The sequence below is a fragment of the Centropristis striata genome, chromosome 21, assembly GCF_030273125.1.
Source record: "Centropristis striata isolate RG_2023a ecotype Rhode Island chromosome 21, C.striata_1.0, whole genome shotgun sequence".
Lineage (NCBI taxonomy): Eukaryota > Metazoa > Chordata > Actinopteri > Perciformes > Serranidae > Centropristis > Centropristis striata.
The window spans coordinates 32481723-32502700 of NC_081537.1; the positions used below are offsets into that span (position 1 = coordinate 32481723).

The window sequence follows — 20978 nt, forward strand, 5'->3', positions numbered from 1 at the left end:
AAGTGTTTGGGGTTTTGTCCAACTCTTTGGTTTTTTATTTACTGGTGCAATAGGCAACCAGTTAGCTGTTTGCAGACTGGCTGTAGTCAGTTATTCAATATCTTACTTTACTGTAATCAGAGTGTTTGTAGTGCAGTGTCTGTAGTAAGTATGTATTCGTACATTACATGCCACACTACAACGTCTGCAACTCCAAAAAACTTTACTTTTCATAAGGTACTCACACCATCCGGCACATACACATTGAACATTGATATTCACTGGAAACGTCGTGGAAAATCTTAATAGACGACAAGAGTTTCTAGAAAGACAGCCCTGTGCAGGATTTATTGACAAGTATCACAAAACAGATCCAATATTCAAGATACACAAACAGGTCCTTGGTTCGAACAGCAACTGCGCAGTTTTCCTATTTCTGTTACTATATACTTAATGTTCAAGCGTAAGGTTGCATGCTTTCCCGTTATTGTTCCAAATGGTGCAGTGGGATTTCCTAAATCAGAGCTGCTCACATCTTCATCAAGCAAGAGTTTCCTGTAAAGAGACTGCGACTGTTGGTCAGATTTTTAGGTGGCTAAACAGACTAACAGATGAGATGAGTCAGGGTGTAAATCCAGAGTCAAGGTCACATTTATTTCTAGAGCGCCTTATATACAACCAAGGTTGACCAAAGTGCTTTACATAAATGAATAACAACAAAAAATCCAGTCCAATACAAGATACATAGTTGAATAACAATAAACTCACAAATAAAAATAAAAGACAATTTAATCTAATAATATATGAGATGAGAAACTGATTAATGCCTTAGCCAAAACGGCTCCTCATTACTCTAAAATGTGGTTCACCCAATCCCCTGACAGACTCCCCCTACCAGCATTCTGCTATGTAAAATGTAAATGAATGTACAATAATATTTCTCAAACTACAGCTAACTACATACTAAACACCTGTCTGTTCTGTCCTGTCATGGTAACATGCAGCTGCTCTCTCATCACCTTCAGGATTTCACTTATGTGACAGTTACCAGTTAACATTTTTATCATTTATGATCAAGAGAAGTCTGGACTTCAGACCGGCCCTGGACTCATCCTGAGCCTTTAACGCAGTGGGGATAGCTGCAGGTTTAAGGACATTTTAGCATTTGGTGTGAGTGGTTGTTTCTCCAAAGCTCTCCACACATTCCTCTAATGTTGAGAGTCTCATTCATACACCACCCTTCATACACCACCACCAGCACAAGTTGTAGGACTAGTAGCGGGACGAAATTGTGTCTGGAAGAGGAAGAAGAAGAAATCCACAGTATAACAGTAGTGCTCTGTGCGATTGGCCCGTGGCCCTAATTAATATCTTTGTTGACATTCTTTCTTTCTTTCTTTCTTTCTTTCTTTCTTTCTTTCTTTCTTTCTTTCTTTCTTTCTTCCTTCTTCTCATCTTTCTTTCCCAGGGCTTTAATAGACTTTATCTTAATCATCTTGCCTCATTTCACCATGCATTCTGTTTTTATTTATTCTATATCATTTTATTCTTCATACCATTTCATTGTATATGCCTCTTACATGACTTCATTACCTCTTTTATTGAGTTTAAAAAAGGTTTCTGAAGAGGCGATACACATTTTCCACCAGCAGAGGGAAGACTCGACCTGGAAGTGAAAACACCTTCAGCTGCTGCTCCTCTGCATTTTTTGCATTTAATACTTAATATTGTCAAGTATATCATGTTTAATATATGTATACAAAATAAGTAGTAGTAGTACTAGTACTAGTAGTAGTAATAATAATAATAATAATAATAACAACAATAATAATGACAATAACATTTTTTTTCCTCTTCCACTCTTTGCCTATCATGGGTGATTTCCCAGAAAAACCTTTGATTATTTCCCCCTAAAAAAAAGTATTTACTGGATCTGTTTTAAATAATATTGCTAATTATATTTAATGTTCAGCAATAATAATGTTTGGTATGTATTTTAGGCACAATTTATATGTAAAATATTCATGAAATGATTCCTACCCGTCAATTATTGGCTGCCTTCAGCTTGTGAGTCACATGTTCATATTGAATCAACATCAAACAATTAATTAAAATTAGCAGTTTTTTTCTGCTAATTCTATAAATACTTTTACTTACAGTTGCACGGAGTATTTATTTTCTAGAATACATGGGATTTCAACATGAAAAATATATATTTTTTCATCTGTCCCTATGATCCAATCAACTCTGTCATCTCTGTTATAAAACCACATGACACATCATACAGCATTCAAATAAAAACAAGTCACCTGCATTCAAATCAAAACAAGTCACCTGCTGCACCCAGTGATGTCACTTCCTCTTGCAGAAAATATTTGGAGGGAATTATGGAATGTTCAACTTTCTTTTTCATAAATTTGGACAGAATGTTGAGAATACACCAACAGTGGATTCATTATATGCCAAATATGTTACTGTGATGATTTTCACATTAAATATTTTAAATCTTACATGTTTAAGCTTGGCAAATGCTGGGAGTGTTAAATCTAAAGTATTATCTATGGGAATGAAAAAGGTTTAATGGAAAAGGAATTAAATTATTTTGTTGAAACTTCAAATGTACCTGCAATTGTGAAATGGGCCATATATATATATATATATATATATATATATATATATATATATATATATGTATACCCAACAAGAGGTACTTTACCTACTTGCATATGTTGTGATTTCATGTTTTAAGTTGACTTTATAGGGTTTTTTTTTAGTTAGGCAGAAATGTATAGGCTGCTGTGCAGTCCTAAGCCATACCACCTACAGTATTTAGTTCACTTTGTGGCAGAGTTTCTTTATTTCTTAATTTTTTTCTGTTAGTGCCTGAAACTGAGGTGCTTGGTCAGGAGCTCCTTCAGTTGTTGGAGGATGGAGAAGAGGACGAAGCAGTGACTTGTCAGACATCGTCTGAGTTGGCTGCTACTGACTGGGAGATCAGAAACACGGTGTCCTGGCAAAAGTGGAAAGAGGCCAGGCCTTCTCTTATTGAGAATATGTTGGCCACTCTGGATCCACATCCACACCGTGTGTGTGTCAGTGTGGCAAACAAGTTGTTGTGAGGTGTCTGGACCTCCTGCCTGCCTCTCCCATTCCTTTGTGAGGACTGTGATATTGCAGTTCACACACGCTTTGTCCTGCACAACAGAGAGGCAGTAACAGGAGGGTTTTTGCAGCCTTCATCAGAGTTTCAACAGCAAACGGGTACAGTTTTTAAGTCCTATGCATTCCCTCCTATGTACTATTGGGTGCTGTTATTGTGCTTTTGTTGTGTATCAGTAGACTTCTATTTATATATATATATATATACATTATGTGTTTTAATGTTAATGTGGCTGTTACCTGTGCAAAGGCCAGACCGTGTCTCTGCTGGGAACATTGTGTGTGTGTGTGTGTGTGTGTGTGTGTGTGTGAAACGTGTATCTGGAGGATTGTGTGCACTTACACGCGCATTTGTGTATGTGTGTGTGTGTAACAAAAAACGCATAAAGTTACGTGTGTGTGTGTGTGTGTGTGTTTGTGTGTGCGTGTGTGTTTGAAGCATATTTATCTGGAGGAGTGTGCATGCTTGCATGTGTGTGTGTGTATCTGTAACTGTGATCACATCAAAGATCAAAGGCAATCAGATCAAAGCAATCAACAGAATTAACTGACACCTGAATGTTCCCGAAGAGTGACAGCAGCCAGAGGTGGACAGACTGGAATTTCTGGCCTCGAACAGAAAGCATTTTTGGCAAAACCATAATACCTATCATTGATCCGACTTCACTTTGAGCGTCCTGAGTTCTTCCTGAACGTCTACATATGTTTTTCTTTTAAGAAAAATGAAAAAATAGCTTTGTTAGAGCGATCTAAAAAAACTGTTAAATGTCCCTTTTTCTGAAATCTTCCTGCATTTTTAATATGGGAGCCAATGAGGCTGTTGGTGCGTGTTGGTGGATCATCTGTGCGTCATACGCCCAAACTATAACTCTGACAGCTTTACCAGAGGATTGTGAGGGAGAAGACTAATTTTCCTACGTTTCTATGTATAAATTATTTCTGTAGAGTGGAATTTGGGGCCAAATTTATTTTTTGACAGTTTTTTCTCTCCCTCTACACTCTGTGATGATGTCACACACTGTGACACGAACATTCCGTGCAATACACACCCATTATAATCTCAGAATTTCTCCCAAAAAAAAAAATGATCATGGTCATTGAACAGGGATTGATAAAAAACTGTATGACCTATCGAAGCGTGGATTAATACACCGATACACAAGACTTGTGTCTACTTATGTCGCGAAAAATTCTTATTCTGTAGAGACAAATAATAGCACACCGATCCCGATCAAACCGCACGTTTTGATATACAATTTGTCCTGCAACTCTTCAAGCTGTAGGACTAGTAGCAGGACGAAATTGCGTCCGGAAGAGGAAGAAGAAGAAATCCACAGTATAACAGTAGTCCAGCACTGGTCCCATACAGATATTGCTGTAGGGACCAGTGCTCGGTGAGATTGCCCCGAGGCCCTAAATATGTGAATCAGTGGTGAGGTGTGTGCATGTGATGAGATGCAGCTGAATGAGATGAAAGTAACTGTAACAAACAAACTCTATGTTGGCTGTGGAGCAGAGAGAGCTGAGGCCTCAGTGTTAATGGAGACTGGGTTGAGCTGATCCTTCTCCTGACTCTCCTCCAGCACTCTGCAGACTGGAGGAGTGGCCTGACCTGTGGGCCTCCTGCACAGGAACAGAAACTCCACAGAGGAGGAAGGATCATCACATGTTGTAAAACTCATCCTGTCCTAAGAGGAAGCAGAAAAACTGGTTCATGCTTCTGTTACTTCAATGTTAGATTACTGTAACTCCTTCCTGTCAGGCTGCTCCAATAAATAAAACTTAAAACTCTTCAGTTGGTGCAGAACGCTGTAGCTCGTGTTCTGACTAGAACCAGGAACAGAGATCAGGTTTCTCCTGTTCTAGCCTCGCTGACCTGGCTCCCTGTAACCTCCACAATCTATTTAAATACAAAGACCTGGAGACATCAGACTGGTTTTAGGACAGGTAGAAAAAAGTTAATAACAACTTATTCTTTTCATCTTTTTAGGCAATTCAGGACCAACACATTGATGTATCATTTTCATCTTTCATTCAGTATTATTAGTCAGTTTTAGTCAAATATACAAAAATAGGGCCTAATTTATCTGTGTGTGTGTGTGTGTGTGTGTGTGTGTGTGTGTGTGTGTGTGTGTGTGCTGCTATAGTGACTCCATGAAAAACATGAATGACTTGAATGAAGCTAATTATAATCCTGCAATGATTAGTGATCTGGATCAAGTCTTATAATTTAATTTAATAAAATTAATTAATTTTATCAACTATGAATAACTTAACTTTTTGTTAACTGTGGAGTTCAGGTTCAACATGTAGGCCTGATGACGCGGCAGCAGCTGCTTCTCTGATTGGCTGCTGATCCTGAAGCGTCTGGACTTTCCAGAGACACTGCTGCGTTCAGGAGCTGCAGGAAAACTCAGCGCTCCGTTCACTTCATGGAGAGAACAGAGCTGAGTGACACCTGAAGGCACCATGTGGTCCGACAGAGAACTGAACCAGGACCTGAGACCTGCCCAGGTCACATGACTCAGGTCACATGACTCAGGTCACATGAACAAACAAATAAAAACATTATTTTAACCCAAAAGTTCAGATTCAAACTTTAAACTTCAACACCAGCTGCAGCTTCACTTCTTTATCTCAATATAAAGAGAAGAAAATCTGAATATTTTAATGGAATAAAAGTTTAATAATAAATATTTTAATGGTAAAAAAAAGTATAAATATAAATAATTGTCATTGTGAATGTCAGAATCTAACCCAGAATCCTGATAATTGATGAACTCTGCAGCTCCTGTTTCTGAGGCAGCAGCAGCCTGACTCTACCCGGACACTGATGATGTCATCTCAGCTCTGCTTTGTCATTGGCTGTTACGCTGCTGACACAGAGTAAGAGTTCAACTGCTGCTGCTGCAGGTCTAAAGTCTGACAGATCCAGGTCTATAGAGAGTCTGACAGGTCCAGGTCTGATGATGATGAAGATGGTGATCTTCATCCTCTCCGGTGTCCTCTGTGTCTCAGCTGACTGTAAGTTTCTGTCTCACTTTAAACAAACAAACAACAGGTTGTTTACTGTTTGTTCTTGTGTTTTCTCTTCAGTTCTCCATGAGGACCTTGCTATCACTGGCTGTTCAGAAAAAGATGGAGAGGGCATGATCGGACTGGATGGTGAAGAGATTTGGTATGCAGACTTCAAGAACAAGAAAGGAGTCGAGCCTCAGCCCAGTTTTATAGATCGTATGAGTTTCCCAGGAGGTTATGAAGCTGCTGTGGCTGGACAACAGATCTGCAAACAGAACCTGGCGGTGACTCTCAAAGCTCTGAAGAACCCTCCAGTGAAACTCTGTAAATATATCAAATCTGAACTTTCTGCCACTTTAATGAACTTCTCTTCATGGAAACTGCAGATTTCTGAATAATCAGTTATTTTATTTCCTGTTTTGGGTTCAATGAGCCAGAAGAGACACAGAACACAGAGAGTCTTTTTACATTTAATTTTACCTTTAAGAAGTTATTTAAAGCTGTAAATATTAAAATAAATATAGTTCAGTCATCATGTTACTGTTCATTACAAATAATAAATGAGTCCTGGCTCAGTATCAGAGATCAGGATCAGACCAGGATCAGGATCAGGATCAGATGACGTCAATACTTCAGTCCTCCATCCTGTAACCTTTATTATAATAATAAAACAGTCTTAGTGAGTTCAAATGACCCACAGAGACAGAACTGATCCTCTGTGTGTGTCCAGATGCTCCTTCCAGTCCGGTGGTCTACAGCAGAGACGACGTGGAGCTGGGAGAGGAGAACACCCTGATCTGTTATGTGACTGGTTTCTATCCTGCTCCGGTCGACTTCTCCTGGACAAAGAACGGACAGAACGTCACCGAAGGAACCAGCGTCAACGTTCCCTACCCCAACAAAGACGCTTCCTACAACCAGTTCTCCAGCCTGGTCTTCACCCCAAAGCTTGGAGACATTTACAGCTGTTCAGTGACACATCTGGCCCTGGACCAACCACAGACCAGATTCTGGAGTGAGACACTTTATTAACATTAATACAGACACAACAACACAACTGACCTGTCTCCAGATGTTTCTGTCTCCAGATGTTTCATGTCTGTGTTTTCTGTCTCCAGATGTCTCATGTCTGTGTTTTCTGTCAGCAGATGTTTCATGTCTGTGTTTTCTGTCTCCAGATGTCTCATGTCTGTGTTTTCTGTCTCCAGATGTTTCATGTCTGTGTTTTCTGTATCCAGATGTTTCATGTCTGTGTTTTCTGTCTCCAGGTGTCTCATTTCTGTGTTTTCTGTCTCCAGATGTTTCTGTCTCCAGATGTTTCTGTCTCCAGATGTTTCATGTGTGTTTTTTGTCTCCAGATGTCTCATGTCTGTGTTTTCTGTCTCCAGATGTTTCTGTCTCCAGATGTCTCATGTCTGTGTTTTCTGTCTCCAGATGTTTCTGTCTCCCGATGTTTCATGTCTGTGTTTTCTGTCTCCAGATGTTTCATGTCTGTGTTTCCTGCCTCCAGATGTTTCATGTCTGTGTTTTCTGTCTCCAGATGTTTTCTGTCTCCAGATGTCTCATGTCTGTGTTTTCTGTCTCCAGATGTCTCATGTCTGTGTTTTCTGTCTCCAGATGTTTCATGTCTGTGTTTTCTGTCTCCAGATGTCTCATGTCTGTGTTTTCTGTCTCCAGATGTCTCATGTCTGTGTTTTCTGTCTCCAGATGTTTCTGTCTCCAGATGTTTCATGTGTGTTTTTTGTCTCCAGATGTCTCATGTCTGTGTTTTCTGTCTCCAGATGTTTCTGTCTCCAGATGTTTCATGTCTGTGTTTTCTGTCTCCAGATGTCTCATGTCTGTGTTTTCTGTCTCCAGATTTTTCTGTCTCCAGATGTTTCATGTCTGTGTTTTCTGCCTCCAGATGTTTCATGTCTGTGTTTTCTGTCTCCAGATGTTTTCTGTCTCCAGATGTCTCATGTCTGTGTTTTCTGTCTCCAGATGTCTCATGTCTGTGTTTTCTGTCTCCAGATGTTTCTGTCTCCAGATGTCTCATGTCTGTGTTTTCTGTCTCCAGATGTTTCATGTCTGTGTTTTCTGTATCCAGATGTTTCATGTCTGTGTTTTCTGTCTCCAGATGTCTCATTTCTGTGTTTTCTGTCTTCAGATGTTTCTGTCTCCAGATGTTTCTGTCTCCAGATGTTTCATGTGTGTTTTTTGTCTCCAGATGTCTCATGTCTGTGTTTTCTGTCTCCACATGTCTCATGTCTGTGTTTTCTGTCTCCAGATGTCTCATGTCTGTGTTTTCTGTCTCCAGATGTGGAGAAGACTCCGCCCAGTATTGGACCAACAGTGTTCTGTGGACTCGGTCTGACTGTTGGTCTGCTCGGTGTGGTTGCTGGAACCTTCTTCCTCATCAAAGGGAGCTAGTGCAGCTGATTGGTCGGGGCTGATGATGTCACTCAGATGAATATTTTCTCTGCTGTCTGTTGATGATTTTAATGTTTTTATGTCTTCATGTTTGGCTGCAGATTGAATCCATTTCTTGTGTAAAATGATTCCTGCTGAAATATAATTTGTGTTTAAATAAAGTTAGTTTGTTTCCTGACAGAATCAGATTCAAACTGTTTCTCCAGTCTGAAGATTTAATTACATTAATTCATCTGTTGTTGTGGTAAATAAACAGGATGTCCCTCGTCTCATGTTTACTGTCCAGTCTGTCCACATTACACCTCAAACTCTCTTCAGTTGGTTCTTTCTGTTCATCACACTTTCACAGAAAACTTTAACTTGAGGAGTTTCAGTCCGACAGATGACGTTTAATCTTCAGATAAACTATATTTTTAAACAGAATGACACAGAATGTTTTGTTTCCATCACCTCCACTGAAACTGATTTCTAACTTAATGTTCTTTAGGAACAGGAGGAATCTTTACAGAACCTTTCAGTCTACATAATAATGTATTAATAATGTTTTGTTTCTAATGTTTGAAACTCCAAAACAACTTGATTGACTGTCTTTGATTTCTTCTTTTAGTGTCAAACTTTTTATGGAACAATTTAAACACTATACTACAAACATAGCGCGATTGCCTTGTCACCAATGACTTGAAAAAATTAATAAATATAATTCAAATAAATGTATGTATATATATATATATATATGTATATATATATATATATATATACATATATATATATATATATATATATATATATATATACACACACACAATAAGTGATTCAACCTGATGGTTCTAGCCTTAGACCACAGGAATCAAGTAAGTACAGAACTTTAAGAGCCGTCTGTAATCACTACAGAAGTGCTTTACGTTGAAGAATAGAAGAAGAAGAGCATTTTATTTTTATTTTTTTCAAGGTTGTTTTGGTGACCATGACTTAACCGAGGTATTCCGAGGTTGGAAGAGATAGCTCATGGCCGGAAAAAAATGAACGAAAAAGAACAATAATTGGAGATTTTCAAACGTCTACTTCTCCAGCATAATTTCACCTAGAGACTCCATTTAAACTTTAAACAGTAGACGCAAGTCTTGTGTATCAGTGTATTAATCCACGTTTCGATAGGTCATATAGTTTTTTATCAATCCCTGTTCAATGACCATGATCATTTTTGGAGAAATTCTGAGATTATAATGGGTGTGTATTGCACGGAATGTTCATGTCACAGTGTGTGACATCACCACCCGAGTGTAGAGGGAATGAAAAAATTGTCAAAAAATAAATTTGAAAACTGCGCTCCAGGCCGCAAATTCCACTCTACAGAAATCATTTATACATAGATATGTAGGGAAGTGAGTCTTCTCACTCACAATCCTCTGGTAAAGCTGTCAGATCGCTCTTACAAAGCTGTTTCTTCATTTTTCTTCACTTGTTTTTTGTGAAGTCGGATCAATGATAGGTATTATGGTTTTTCCAAAAATGCTTTCTGTTCAAGGCCAGAAATTCCAGTCTGTCCACCTCTGCTGTCACTGTGCCGGAACAGGTGTCAGTTAATTCTGTTGATTGCTTTGATCTGATTGCCTTTGATCTTTGATGTGATTACAGTTACAGATACACACACACACACACATGCACATAAGCATGCACACTCCTCACACATGCATACATATGCTTCAAACACACACGTGCACACACACACACACACACACACAGGTAACTTTAGGTGATTTTCGCTACACACACACACACACACACACACACACACAAACACACACACACACACACACACACACACACACACACATTTTGAGGTTAAAGGGCATAGTTTGAAATCTCTGAAGAATATCATCATAGTGTGCACACACCGGCAGTAGCCCCCGTGGCCCTTTCAGAATTTCCCCAGAGGAAATTTTCTAGTTATTATTATTATTATTATCATTATCATTATCAGATTATAGTTACAGTGTGACTGTGTGTGTGTGTGTGTGTGTGTGTGTGTGTGTGTGTGTGTGTGTGTGTGTGTGTGTGCTCCAGCAGCAGACTTTAGTCTGATCGTCTGCCTGGTAACAGCTGATGCTGCAGGTCATGTGGTCATTCTCTGGTTTTCAGAGCGGCTCTCAGTGAGACTGGATCAGTTTGTCAACTGAACAGAAGAACATGGCTTCATCCTTTCTCATCTTCCTCTTCATCAGCCTCCACACAGCAGGTAGGACCAGTACTCTGATCAATACTCTGATCACTGATCGATACTCTGATCAATGCTCTGATCACTGACCAATACTCTGATCTATGATCAATACTCTGATCACTGACCAATACTCTGATCACTGATCAATACTCTGATCACTAACCAATACTCTGATCTATGATCAATACTCTGATCACTGATCAATACTCTGATCACTGACCAATACTCTGATCTATGATCAATACTCTGATCACTGACCAATACTATGATCAATACTCTGATCACTGACCAATACTCTGATCACTGATCAATACTCTGATCACTGACCAATACTCTGATCTCTGATCAATACTCTGATCACTGACCAATACTCTGATCTATGATCAATACTCTGATCACTGATGAATATTCGCTGAGGTTCAAACTTTCTGTTTTTCAGATGGATTCTTGTATTCTTCGATGGACCGTTGTGGCTTTAACTCCAGTGATCTGGAGGACATGGAGTATATCAGGTCTTTATATTTCAACAAAGACGAGTTAGTCAGATTCAGCAGCAGTTTGGGGAAGTTTGTTGGATTCACAGAGTACGGAATAAAGCAGGCAGAGTACTGGAACAGTCAGCCTTCATATCTGGCTCAGATGAGGGCTCAGAAGGAGAGGTACTGTCAACACAACATCGAGATCTATTACAGCAACATTCTGACTAAATCAGGTGAGTTTGTGTTTCTGTAACTTCCAACATTAACGTCATCTCATTATTAATTCATTAACACGCTGAATATTATCTGGTTTGTCTGTTTATTATTATTATTATTATTATTATTATGAGTTGTGAACTTGTTTCTTCCTTCCTTGTTAAAACTTGAGACTAAAGGACGTTGTTGTGATTGACAGAGACGCTGCTGGTGTTTGACCAATCAGAGCGTGCTGTGGGCGGGGCATTAGTTTGACCAATCAGAGTGTGATGTGGGTGGGGCATTAGTTTGACCAATCAGAGTGTGATGTGGGTGGGGCATTAGTTTAATCAATCAGAGCCTGATGTGGGCGGGGCATTAGTTTGACCAATCAGAGCGTGCTGTTGGCGGGGCATTAGTTTAATCAATCAGAGCCTGATGTGGGCGGGGCATTAGTTTAACCAATCAGAGCGTGATGTGGGCGGGGCATTAGCTTGACCAATCAGAGAGTGATGTGGGCGGGGCATTAGCTTGACCAATCAGAGCGTGCTTCGCACCGAGCACTGGTCCCTACAGCTATTGCTGTATGGGACCAGTGCTCAGTGCGATTGCCCCGAGGCCCTAATAATAATAATATTATCAGGGTGGGCCCCGGTGGGGCTGGTGTGGCTGCTCCTGGTTCTGGGCTCTCAGTGTCTCAGATAAAGATCCCGTTCAGTCCAGTTTGTGTTCTGTCAGTTTATTGTGTGTAAATTGGATCATGGACCACAGTATCTGACTGGTCTGTACCATCACATATAAAGTTCAGTTCGTGTGTCGGGACTTGGTGGTTCTAGTTTTTGGAGGTGCTGCAGTCTGTGATGCACGAGGCTCTGGCTCTGATTGTCCTGGTTCTATTCATGTTTTAATCCTGATGGTGGATCTCCTGGTTTTATTCATGTTTTAATCCTGATGGTGGATCTCCTGGTTATCTTCCAGCCGAGCCGTACGTCAGACTGAGATCAGTGACTCCCTCCAGTAGAAACCATCCCGCCATGCTGGTCTGCAGCGTCTACGACTTCTACCCCAAACTGATCCGAGTCATCTGGCTCAGAGACGGACAGGAAGTCACCTCTGTCACTTCCACTGACAAGCTGGCAGACGGAGACTGGTACTACCAGGTCCACTCCCACCTGGAGTACACGCCCAGGTGAGTCCTCCTCCAGGTCCTGGTCTAGTCAGGTCCAGGTCCAGTCAGGTCCACTCCCACCTGGAGTACACGCCCAGGTGAGTCCTCCTCCAGGTCCACGTCCACGTCCAGGTCCAGTCTGGTCCAGTCAGGTCCAGTCAGGTCCAGTGTTGATGTGTTGTTTTGTGTCTGCAGGTCTGGAGAGAAGATCTCCTGTGTGGTGGAGCACGCCAGTCTGAAAGAACCTCTGGTCATTGACTGGGGTAAATACCTGTCGGTCTCACTCCTGTCTGTCTCTCACCTGTCTGTCTGTCTGTCTGTCACCTGTCTCTCACCTGTCTGTCTCTCACCTGTCTGTCTCTCTCCTGTCTGTCTCTCACCTGTCTGTCTCTCACCTGTCTGTCTCTCTCCTGTCTGTCCTCAGACCCGTCCATGCCTGAGTCTGACAGAAACAAGTTTGCCATCGGAGCCTCAGGACTGATCCTGGGTCTGGTCTTATCTCTGGCTGGATTCATGTACTCCAAGAGGAAGTCCCAAGGTCAGACCACCTGAACCAGAACCAGATCAGATCAGTACACCTGAGCCAGAACCAATTCAGACCAGTTCAGACCAGTACACCTGAAATAGAACCAGATCAGACCAGTACATCTGAACCAGAACCAGATCAGACCAGATCAGACCAGTACACCTGAACCTGAACTAGACCAGTTCAGACCAGTACACCTGAAGCAGAACCAGATCAGGCCAGTACACATGAACCAGAACCAGATCAGACCAGACCAGTGCACCTGAACCAGAACCAGTTCAGACCAGTACACCAGAACCAGATCAGACCAGTACACCTGAACCAGAACCAGATCAGACAGTTCAGACCAGTCCACCTGATTTCGAACCAGTTCAGACCAGTACACCAGAACCAGATCAGACCAGATCAGACAAGTACACCTGAACCAGAACCAGTTCAGACCAGTACACACTTTAGATTTAGTGTCAGTCTGTATTCAGACCTGTATATACTCTGGACCATCTTGGGACCAGTTCTCAGGTGGTTTCAGTGTTCAGTCTCAGAACCAGCAACCTTCAGACTCTGAACCTGGTCTCTGTACAACAACATTTTACTGAATTACAGAGTTTTGATTTTTTTTTAAATTTGATTTGTTGTTGACACTCTTCATCGCTTCTTAAAACAGGATGGATCCTGGCCCTGGTCCTTGTCCTGATCCTGATCCTGGTCCTGATCCTGGACCTGATCCTGGTCCTGGTCCTGTATCTGCCTCTTAAACCTGCTTCGCGTGTTTCCGGCTCAGTAGGCCACCTGCTGGACTAGCTCAACACCTGATCCTGGTCCTGATCCTGGTCCTGATCCTGATCCTGGACCTGATCCTTGTCCTGATCTTGATCCTGATCCTGGACCTGGTCCTGTATCTGCCTCTTCAACCTAATTCCTGTGTTTTCGGCTCAGTAGACCTGCTGGACCAGCTCAACACCTGATCCTGTAGTGATCTGGACTCTGATACAGCTGGTCTGATCCTGATCCAGGACTGCCTCTCCCAGTCCAGGAACAGGTTTAGTCTGGACCTGGACTCTTCTTGTGATTTGATGCCACTAACCCTGCGCTCTGCTTTAACAACATAAATCATTTATTTCCATATTTTGTCTTTCAGTTTGTTAGATTTGAATATTTCTACTGGAGTGAAATATTTTATCGATAATAAACCAGAAAACGTTCTGAGTCTCTGTGGTTTCATTTAAATGTTTTACTTATTAGAGTTTATAAACGACTCTGAAGTTATATCATTTTTAGTAGTATTTTAACTGTCCATCGTCTATTTCTATATACATTTTATTTGCCTCACTACAGTCAAATAAAGTAGGAGTTCCATAAAAAAAGAATGATTTAGATTATTATTAAAATAAATGTGGATAAAAAGAGGCGCAAACATTGCATATTTAAATATTAATGGAAATTAAAAAATAAAATTAGAAAAACAGAATAAATAAGTTATTTTTAAAATGATTTGGAAATATATTTACTATATGAATTTATTGCATAAAGCCTTTTGGTTTCTCTATTTTTCCTGTGTATTGTCGTGTAGAAACAGAACAAACAGCAGACTGATGAAGATGAAGATGAGAGGAAATCAAACCGACTCAGAGCAGGTTTGATGTTTTCCTCTGCTGCTCCCTGCTGGCTGCTGCTGGAACTACAACACACTTTCTAAAGGGACTCACTGAAGAAATATTGAAAAAATGACAATTAATTAAGGAAGACGCTTCAATTTTCACAAATAGATGTCGTCACAAACTGATTAATTACATTTTATTCCATTATATATTGTATGTTAAAATATATAATTGAGACATTACCTTGTTAAATGAATCTGTCAATAGCAATATTTTAAATGCAGTTTTAGGAATAAAAAGCCATATAAACCAATTGTTGAGAGATATGTGACAAAAGAAACCTTCAGACTATAGAAAGAAACTAGAAAGATTTACTGAAGCGAAGGTTTCTGCCTCAAGTTTGAGCAGAAGAAATAAAACTCATTTTGAGAAAATGGCCTTTGAAGATATGTATTGTAAAATCCAAACAGATTACTAGACATTAAGATATTAATACTTACATTAAGACACATTTAACAACATTAAGACAAGTTATCTGAGATTTTGTCTTCACATATGAAAATGATGCTTACTTTAGACAAATGTGTATTATGGATTTTATCTTTATTCATCTTTAAGAGCAAAAAACAGCAAATAATAGCAACCAAAGTATGGGAAAACTAAGTTTTTGTCTGCTGTATTTATTGTCATTAATCATGTAAAAAAAAAGCCAAAAGAAAAGAAAAAAAGCTGGTTTCAACCTCAAAATGGGAAGATTTCCAGTTTTTTTGTCTTATATGATAATAAACTAAATATTTTTACAATTAGAATCATTCAAAAACATTTAAAAAGATGAAGGTCTTTTTAAGGTGATTACAGTTACAGATACACACACATGCGCACACTCCTCACACATGCTAACACATGCTGACACATGCTTCAAACACACACACACAGACACACACACACACACACACACACACACACACAGGTAACTTTATGTGATTTTAATTACACACACACACACACACACACACACACACACACACACACACACACACAGGTAACTTCATGCGATTTTCGCTACACACACACAAATGTGCGCGTAAGCGCGCACACTCCTCCAGATACACGTTTCACACACTCACACTCAACCACACACACACACACACACACACACACACATTTCGAGGTTAAAGGGCATAGTTTGAAATCTCTAAAGAATCTCATCATAGTGTACACACACCGGCAGTAGCCCCAGTGGCCCCCGTGGGAAATTTTCTAGTTTAAAATATATCATGTGAAAATCAGTGTATGAGCAGGTCAAAGGTTAGTAAGTTAGTTGCGTATAAGACTGACTGTCTGTATAAAGCGAGATTAACATACGACTTTGATTGTAACACGAATATCACATAAATATACTTAAAACACACATATAAACCAGATCATTAATTACAGGTCAAACCCTTTCTGCTAAAGTCCTTGCTGATTTCTTATCTAAGCCCAGTTACATTACTCATGAATCCAGTTGAAAAGGGGGGAAAATCCTTTTTTCAGTGGGAGGCGTGGAAAGAAGGAAGTTGAGTTCAATAATTTGCTGTCTTGCAAATTAGGTTGCTGGTTGTCCTTGTTGTCGAAATGGAGCTTTCTCTGGCCGTTGTAATGAACTTTGTGTTAATGCACTTTGGTGCGCAGAGAAGGTCAGAGTTGCAGTTGTTCCAGAATTCCTTGTGGACAAGGAGATTCTGCTTGAAGTCTCAGAAGAGAAGAGGCCTCACCTCGGCAGGGCTCTGCAGGAGGTGAGGGAGTAGGGCTGGTGGCTCCAGGGTCTCCTCCCGGATGGGGCTGCCTCACCAAGCAGGCCAGTGGAGAAAAAGAGAGAGGGGAGAAGGCACTGGCCCCCTTATAGCAGACAAGTGGACCCCCTGTGGTGTCAAGAGTGGCTTGACCAATGAGATGACCTGGAAGGTGTCGTAAAATGCAAAGCATTCTGGTACATGAAGTTAAAAGGTATTATCAGCACATATTTGACCGACTTTGACAAAAAAAATACCCAATTGTAACGAAACGTGAGTCTAATAAAACATTGATAAGTCTAAACACAAAGAACGTTATATGGTTTTTATTTCGAACCGTAGAAATCATCACAATGTAATTTCGCCGTGCATGCTCCTGTGAGGAGCAGCAGATCTCGGCACAACAGCAGCATCTATTCATTCACAAATCTTACGTCAGAAGCTCGTCTGCTGATAACATTAAGTAGAATTTGTATTTGGGTAGTAAAACCATCATTTTTAAAATATCCAAGCACCCTGTGTCATAGCTTCATGTGTGATGTTTTTAACAAATCAATACGTTTGGAAATCAGTCCAAAACTCAGCGAATAATTCTACTTTGAGATTGAGGATTACCTCTTTCCTTCCTAAATTGATGCACCGCTGCCTATGCTAGTCCTGTACCAAGATGGCGGAGCTTTAGGCACATCGATGTGGCGTCCATGTATATATATCGATGCTTCCAACGGACAGTTCACAAAGCAATGGGTGACGTCACGGTGACTACGTCCATTATTTATATACAGTCTATGGGACATTTACAGAGGAGTTGATGAAACATCAAAAGGATATGAAACTTGTTATTTAATGTAAATTTATACTTTTACTGCATTACATTTAGCCGACAGCTTTAGTTACTTTCATGATCAGTTTAAAATTATTTTTTAATTAAACCACATAACATTAAGTACTTAAAATGATCCCTACCTAGAGAAAATGAAAACACTGCTTTCATAAATGCATCAATAATAACAATCCATTAATATATTTGGAATGTATTAAACAATCTGAGTGGGTCCATTCTGCATAAATAATACTTTTAGTTTTGTACTTTTACCTCAGTAAGTTTTGAATGCAGGACTTTTACTTGTAGTGGAGTCATTTCACAGTGTGGTATTAGTACTTTTACTGTATTGAAGTAATCTGATTACTTCTTCCAACACTGTCAGGGAGTCAGAGGAGACAGTTGAGCATCAGTTACAGGGACATGGGTCCGGCCCGCCTACGGCCCTTTGCCAGTTGTTGGTTGGAGGAACAGCAGAGGCGGGAGAGACTCATTGGGAGGAAACTCGCAGTTTACTCTGCAACAAAGAGAAACAAAAGGGAAAGAAAGAGATAACTGAGATTTTATCTGCACACACAGTTGTTGATCTTGTGGGAAGTGTTTGATCCACCTGTGAGACGATACAGAAGTTTTAAAAAGACGACTGGATGATTTACAGGTAAGTTAGCTTTATATTCAGTTGTCTGATATTCTCTGTGTCTCTCTGTGGACTCACTGTCGATCTATAAATAGATTTAGGACACGGGGTTAAACATGTTATTAACATTAATGTAGACATATGTTGTGTTGTGTTATTGTAGTTTCAACCCAGTCTGCAGCAGCATTTCATTTGACATGAAAGTTGTTATTAATTATTGTAATGCCTGACGGTGAATCCATGAACCAGAAAGACTCAAAAAGAGGCTGCGGCTGCAGAAGAGGATTAGGGCGAGGTATTTAATACTACTACAACTTAGTACGACTACAACCTTAAGCTGTGACATTTTTGCTAATTTTATGACTAAAAATATTCACATAAATTATATAAAAGCAGATTTTTCCAAAATAAAAGTTGTGATACTACCAAGTATGATTTGATAAAAATGAATAATCATAATATGCAGCTGGAAAGTCTGATATTTAAAGTGATTGTATCCATACCTTCATGTAAAAACAAACAAAAAAGTAAAATACTTGTTTTAAACCGTTTTTAGCACCTTGGGATTGTTTTTAACAATGAAAAGTTCTTTACAAGTAAAATGTATTATTATTATTATTATTATTATTATTATCATTATTATTATTATTATAAACATAAGTAGTCTAAATTACAGGTAATCAACATGCAAAACAAATTTCTTACAAATAACCAGTTTACATTGTCTTCTAATGTCATGACAGCAGATTAACTCTTAGTGATCTGTGTTTTGCTAATTTTAGATTACTGAGAATGGAAACAAGCTGAGTCTAGATTTGTCTTTTATTTTATGAAACATTTATATGTTACACATAAAATCGGACTTTTCCACATTCAACGTTCACCTTGTCTGTGGAAGGTGAGTACAGTGAGGAGGTGGAGTCTGTTGGAAACTGGTTCGTCTTGTCTCCCCCTTCAGCCTCTATTTACCCTTTTCTGCTCTGTTGGTCCTGTATAACAACATCTATTGACGTCTGTCCGTCCTGGAGATGGATCCTCCTCTGTCTCTCCCTGAGGTTTCCTCTTCTTTTTCCCTGTTAAAAGGGTTTTTTAAGGAGTTTTTCCCCGGCCGATGTGAGGGTCTAAGGACAGAGGGTGTCGTACCATGTACAGTCTGTGAAGCCCTTTGAGGCAAATCTGTGATTTGTGATTTTGGGCTATATAAATAACATTGATTTGACTTGACTTGACTTGACTGCAGCTTTTAGTCACGGTCCACCTGCTTTATCTCCACAGCTCATCTCAGGTTCATATTTTCTCTTTCTTTCTCAGTTGAAAACTGGCGCCATCTAGTGACAGAAACACACTACTGTACCTTTAGTCAGACGTGTAATAAGTATGTTTCATATTTTCTCTGTCTCAGCTGTAATGTGTGAACTTTGAGCTCATGTGTGTGTGACTCTTCACCTCTGTCTCCTCTCAGGGAGAAGATGATCTGCAGCATCCTGCTGCTCCTCCTCAGCCTGACCTCCTGTGTCTCTGGTTAGTTTACTCCTTCACTTTATTGTCCACAAAGAAGAAGAAAGTCTGTCTGCTCCTCACTTCCCCTCTCTGTCTCCTCAACAGGAACATTTGTAGTGAATGTGACACAGACCTCCTATCAGGCAGAGGAGAACCAGAACATCACGCTGGAGTGGACCTTCACCACCAAACCTGATGCTTCACTCAACGTATCCATCTTCTGTCGGCTGTTCAATGAACTCAGACCTGACTCAGTCCTGTTTCATCTCCATGAAGGTGTTGAGGTCTCAGAGTCTCAGGATCAACAGTTTTCAGATAGAGTCCATTTTGACGAAGACGTCCTCAGAGAAGGACGACTCAGACTTCATATGTCCAGACTCAGGATCAGTGACTCTGGACTTTATATGTGTGAAGTGTCCACAGGTTATGGTCGGAGTTCTCGCACATGTCGGCTCAAGGTCACTGGTAAGTTGATTCAGTGAAACTTTTTTTCAAATAAATAAGAACCTGAGTATAGTGATTATGGACCTCAAAGTTCTTACTTCTTCCTTCTTTTCGTTTCTGTAAATCTGTTACATCTAACTCTGTCGTGGATGTTGATTTTTAGTCTATAGTCAGATGTTTTTTCTTCACATGAATGACTCAGATCTGCTTGTTCTCCTTGCAGCAGTGAGGGATCGGCCCGAAATTGAGACACCAAACACAGCAAGTCAGGGAACAGATTGTTTACTTGATAGTTTACTCCTTCACTTTAATATCCTCAAAGAAGAAGAAAGTCTGTCTGCTCATCACTTTTCTCTCTGTCTCCTCAACAGGAGAAATGGTAGTGAATGTGAATCAGACCTACTATCAGGCAGAGGAGAACCAGAACATCACAATGGAGTGGACCTTCATCCCCAGACCAGACATTCCCCTCAAACACTTTAATATCATCTGCAAACTGTTGACTGACTTCAAACCTATATGCCTGTTTCATCTGTATGAAGGTGCTGAGGTCCCAGAGTCTCACTATATACACTTTAATGGACGAGTCCAGTTTGACGAAGACGTCCTCAGAGAAGGACGACTCAGAATCCATGTGTCCAACCTCAGGATCAGTGACTCTGGACCTTATGTGTGTGACGTGCTCAGAGGTGATGAAGGTGGCTTTCGCACATGTCTGCTCAACGTCACTGGTAAGTTGATCTAGTGGAACTTGTTCCAGGTGATAAGAACCTGAGTGTAATGACTATGGGCTTCCACAGTTCTTACACTTCCTTCTTGTCATTTCTTGCAGTAAGTTTTTTTCTTCACATGAATGACTCAGATCTGTTTGTTCTTTTTGAAGCAACGCGTGATGATCCAGAACCAGAGACACCAAACTCAGCAAGACCACAAGCAGCTATTCCAGCAATGATTGCCTACTTCTGTGGACTGGGACTATTTATGTTACTTGTTGCGTAAAAAACAAGATTTCTGCTTCAGTTAAAAGTTACAGGCCACCAGGCAGATTAG

The 20978-nt window shown here is 40.1% G+C and overlaps 3 protein-coding genes across 3 annotated transcripts; all 3 read left to right on the forward strand.

Moving 5' to 3' along the window:
* Window positions 1-5859: 5859 nt before the first annotated feature.
* Window positions 5860-8847, forward strand: LOC131959929 (mamu class II histocompatibility antigen, DR alpha chain-like). Its single transcript, XM_059325147.1, has 4 exons — window positions 5860-6162; window positions 6235-6480; window positions 6887-7171; window positions 8453-8847. The coding sequence occupies exons 1-4, from the start codon at window positions 6105-6107 to the stop codon at window positions 8563-8565; spliced, it is 702 nt and encodes a 233-aa protein (XP_059181130.1). The 5' UTR covers window positions 5860-6104; the 3' UTR covers window positions 8566-8847.
* A 1885-nt stretch (window positions 8848-10732) lies between these two features.
* On the forward strand, window positions 10733-14348 carry LOC131959927 (H-2 class II histocompatibility antigen, E-S beta chain-like). The gene is made up of 6 exons (XM_059325146.1): window positions 10733-10801; window positions 11223-11495; window positions 12436-12646; window positions 12821-12888; window positions 13050-13163; window positions 13816-14348. The coding sequence occupies exons 1-6, from the start codon at window positions 10753-10755 to the stop codon at window positions 13950-13952; spliced, it is 852 nt and encodes a 283-aa protein (XP_059181129.1). The 5' UTR covers window positions 10733-10752; the 3' UTR covers window positions 13953-14348.
* A 3858-nt stretch (window positions 14349-18206) lies between these two features.
* Window positions 18207-20978, forward strand: LOC131959140 (uncharacterized). The gene is made up of 5 exons (XM_059324245.1): window positions 18207-18279; window positions 19590-19949; window positions 20152-20193; window positions 20300-20659; window positions 20812-20978. The coding sequence occupies exons 1-5, from the start codon at window positions 18207-18209 to the stop codon at window positions 20925-20927; spliced, it is 951 nt and encodes a 316-aa protein (XP_059180228.1). The 3' UTR covers window positions 20928-20978.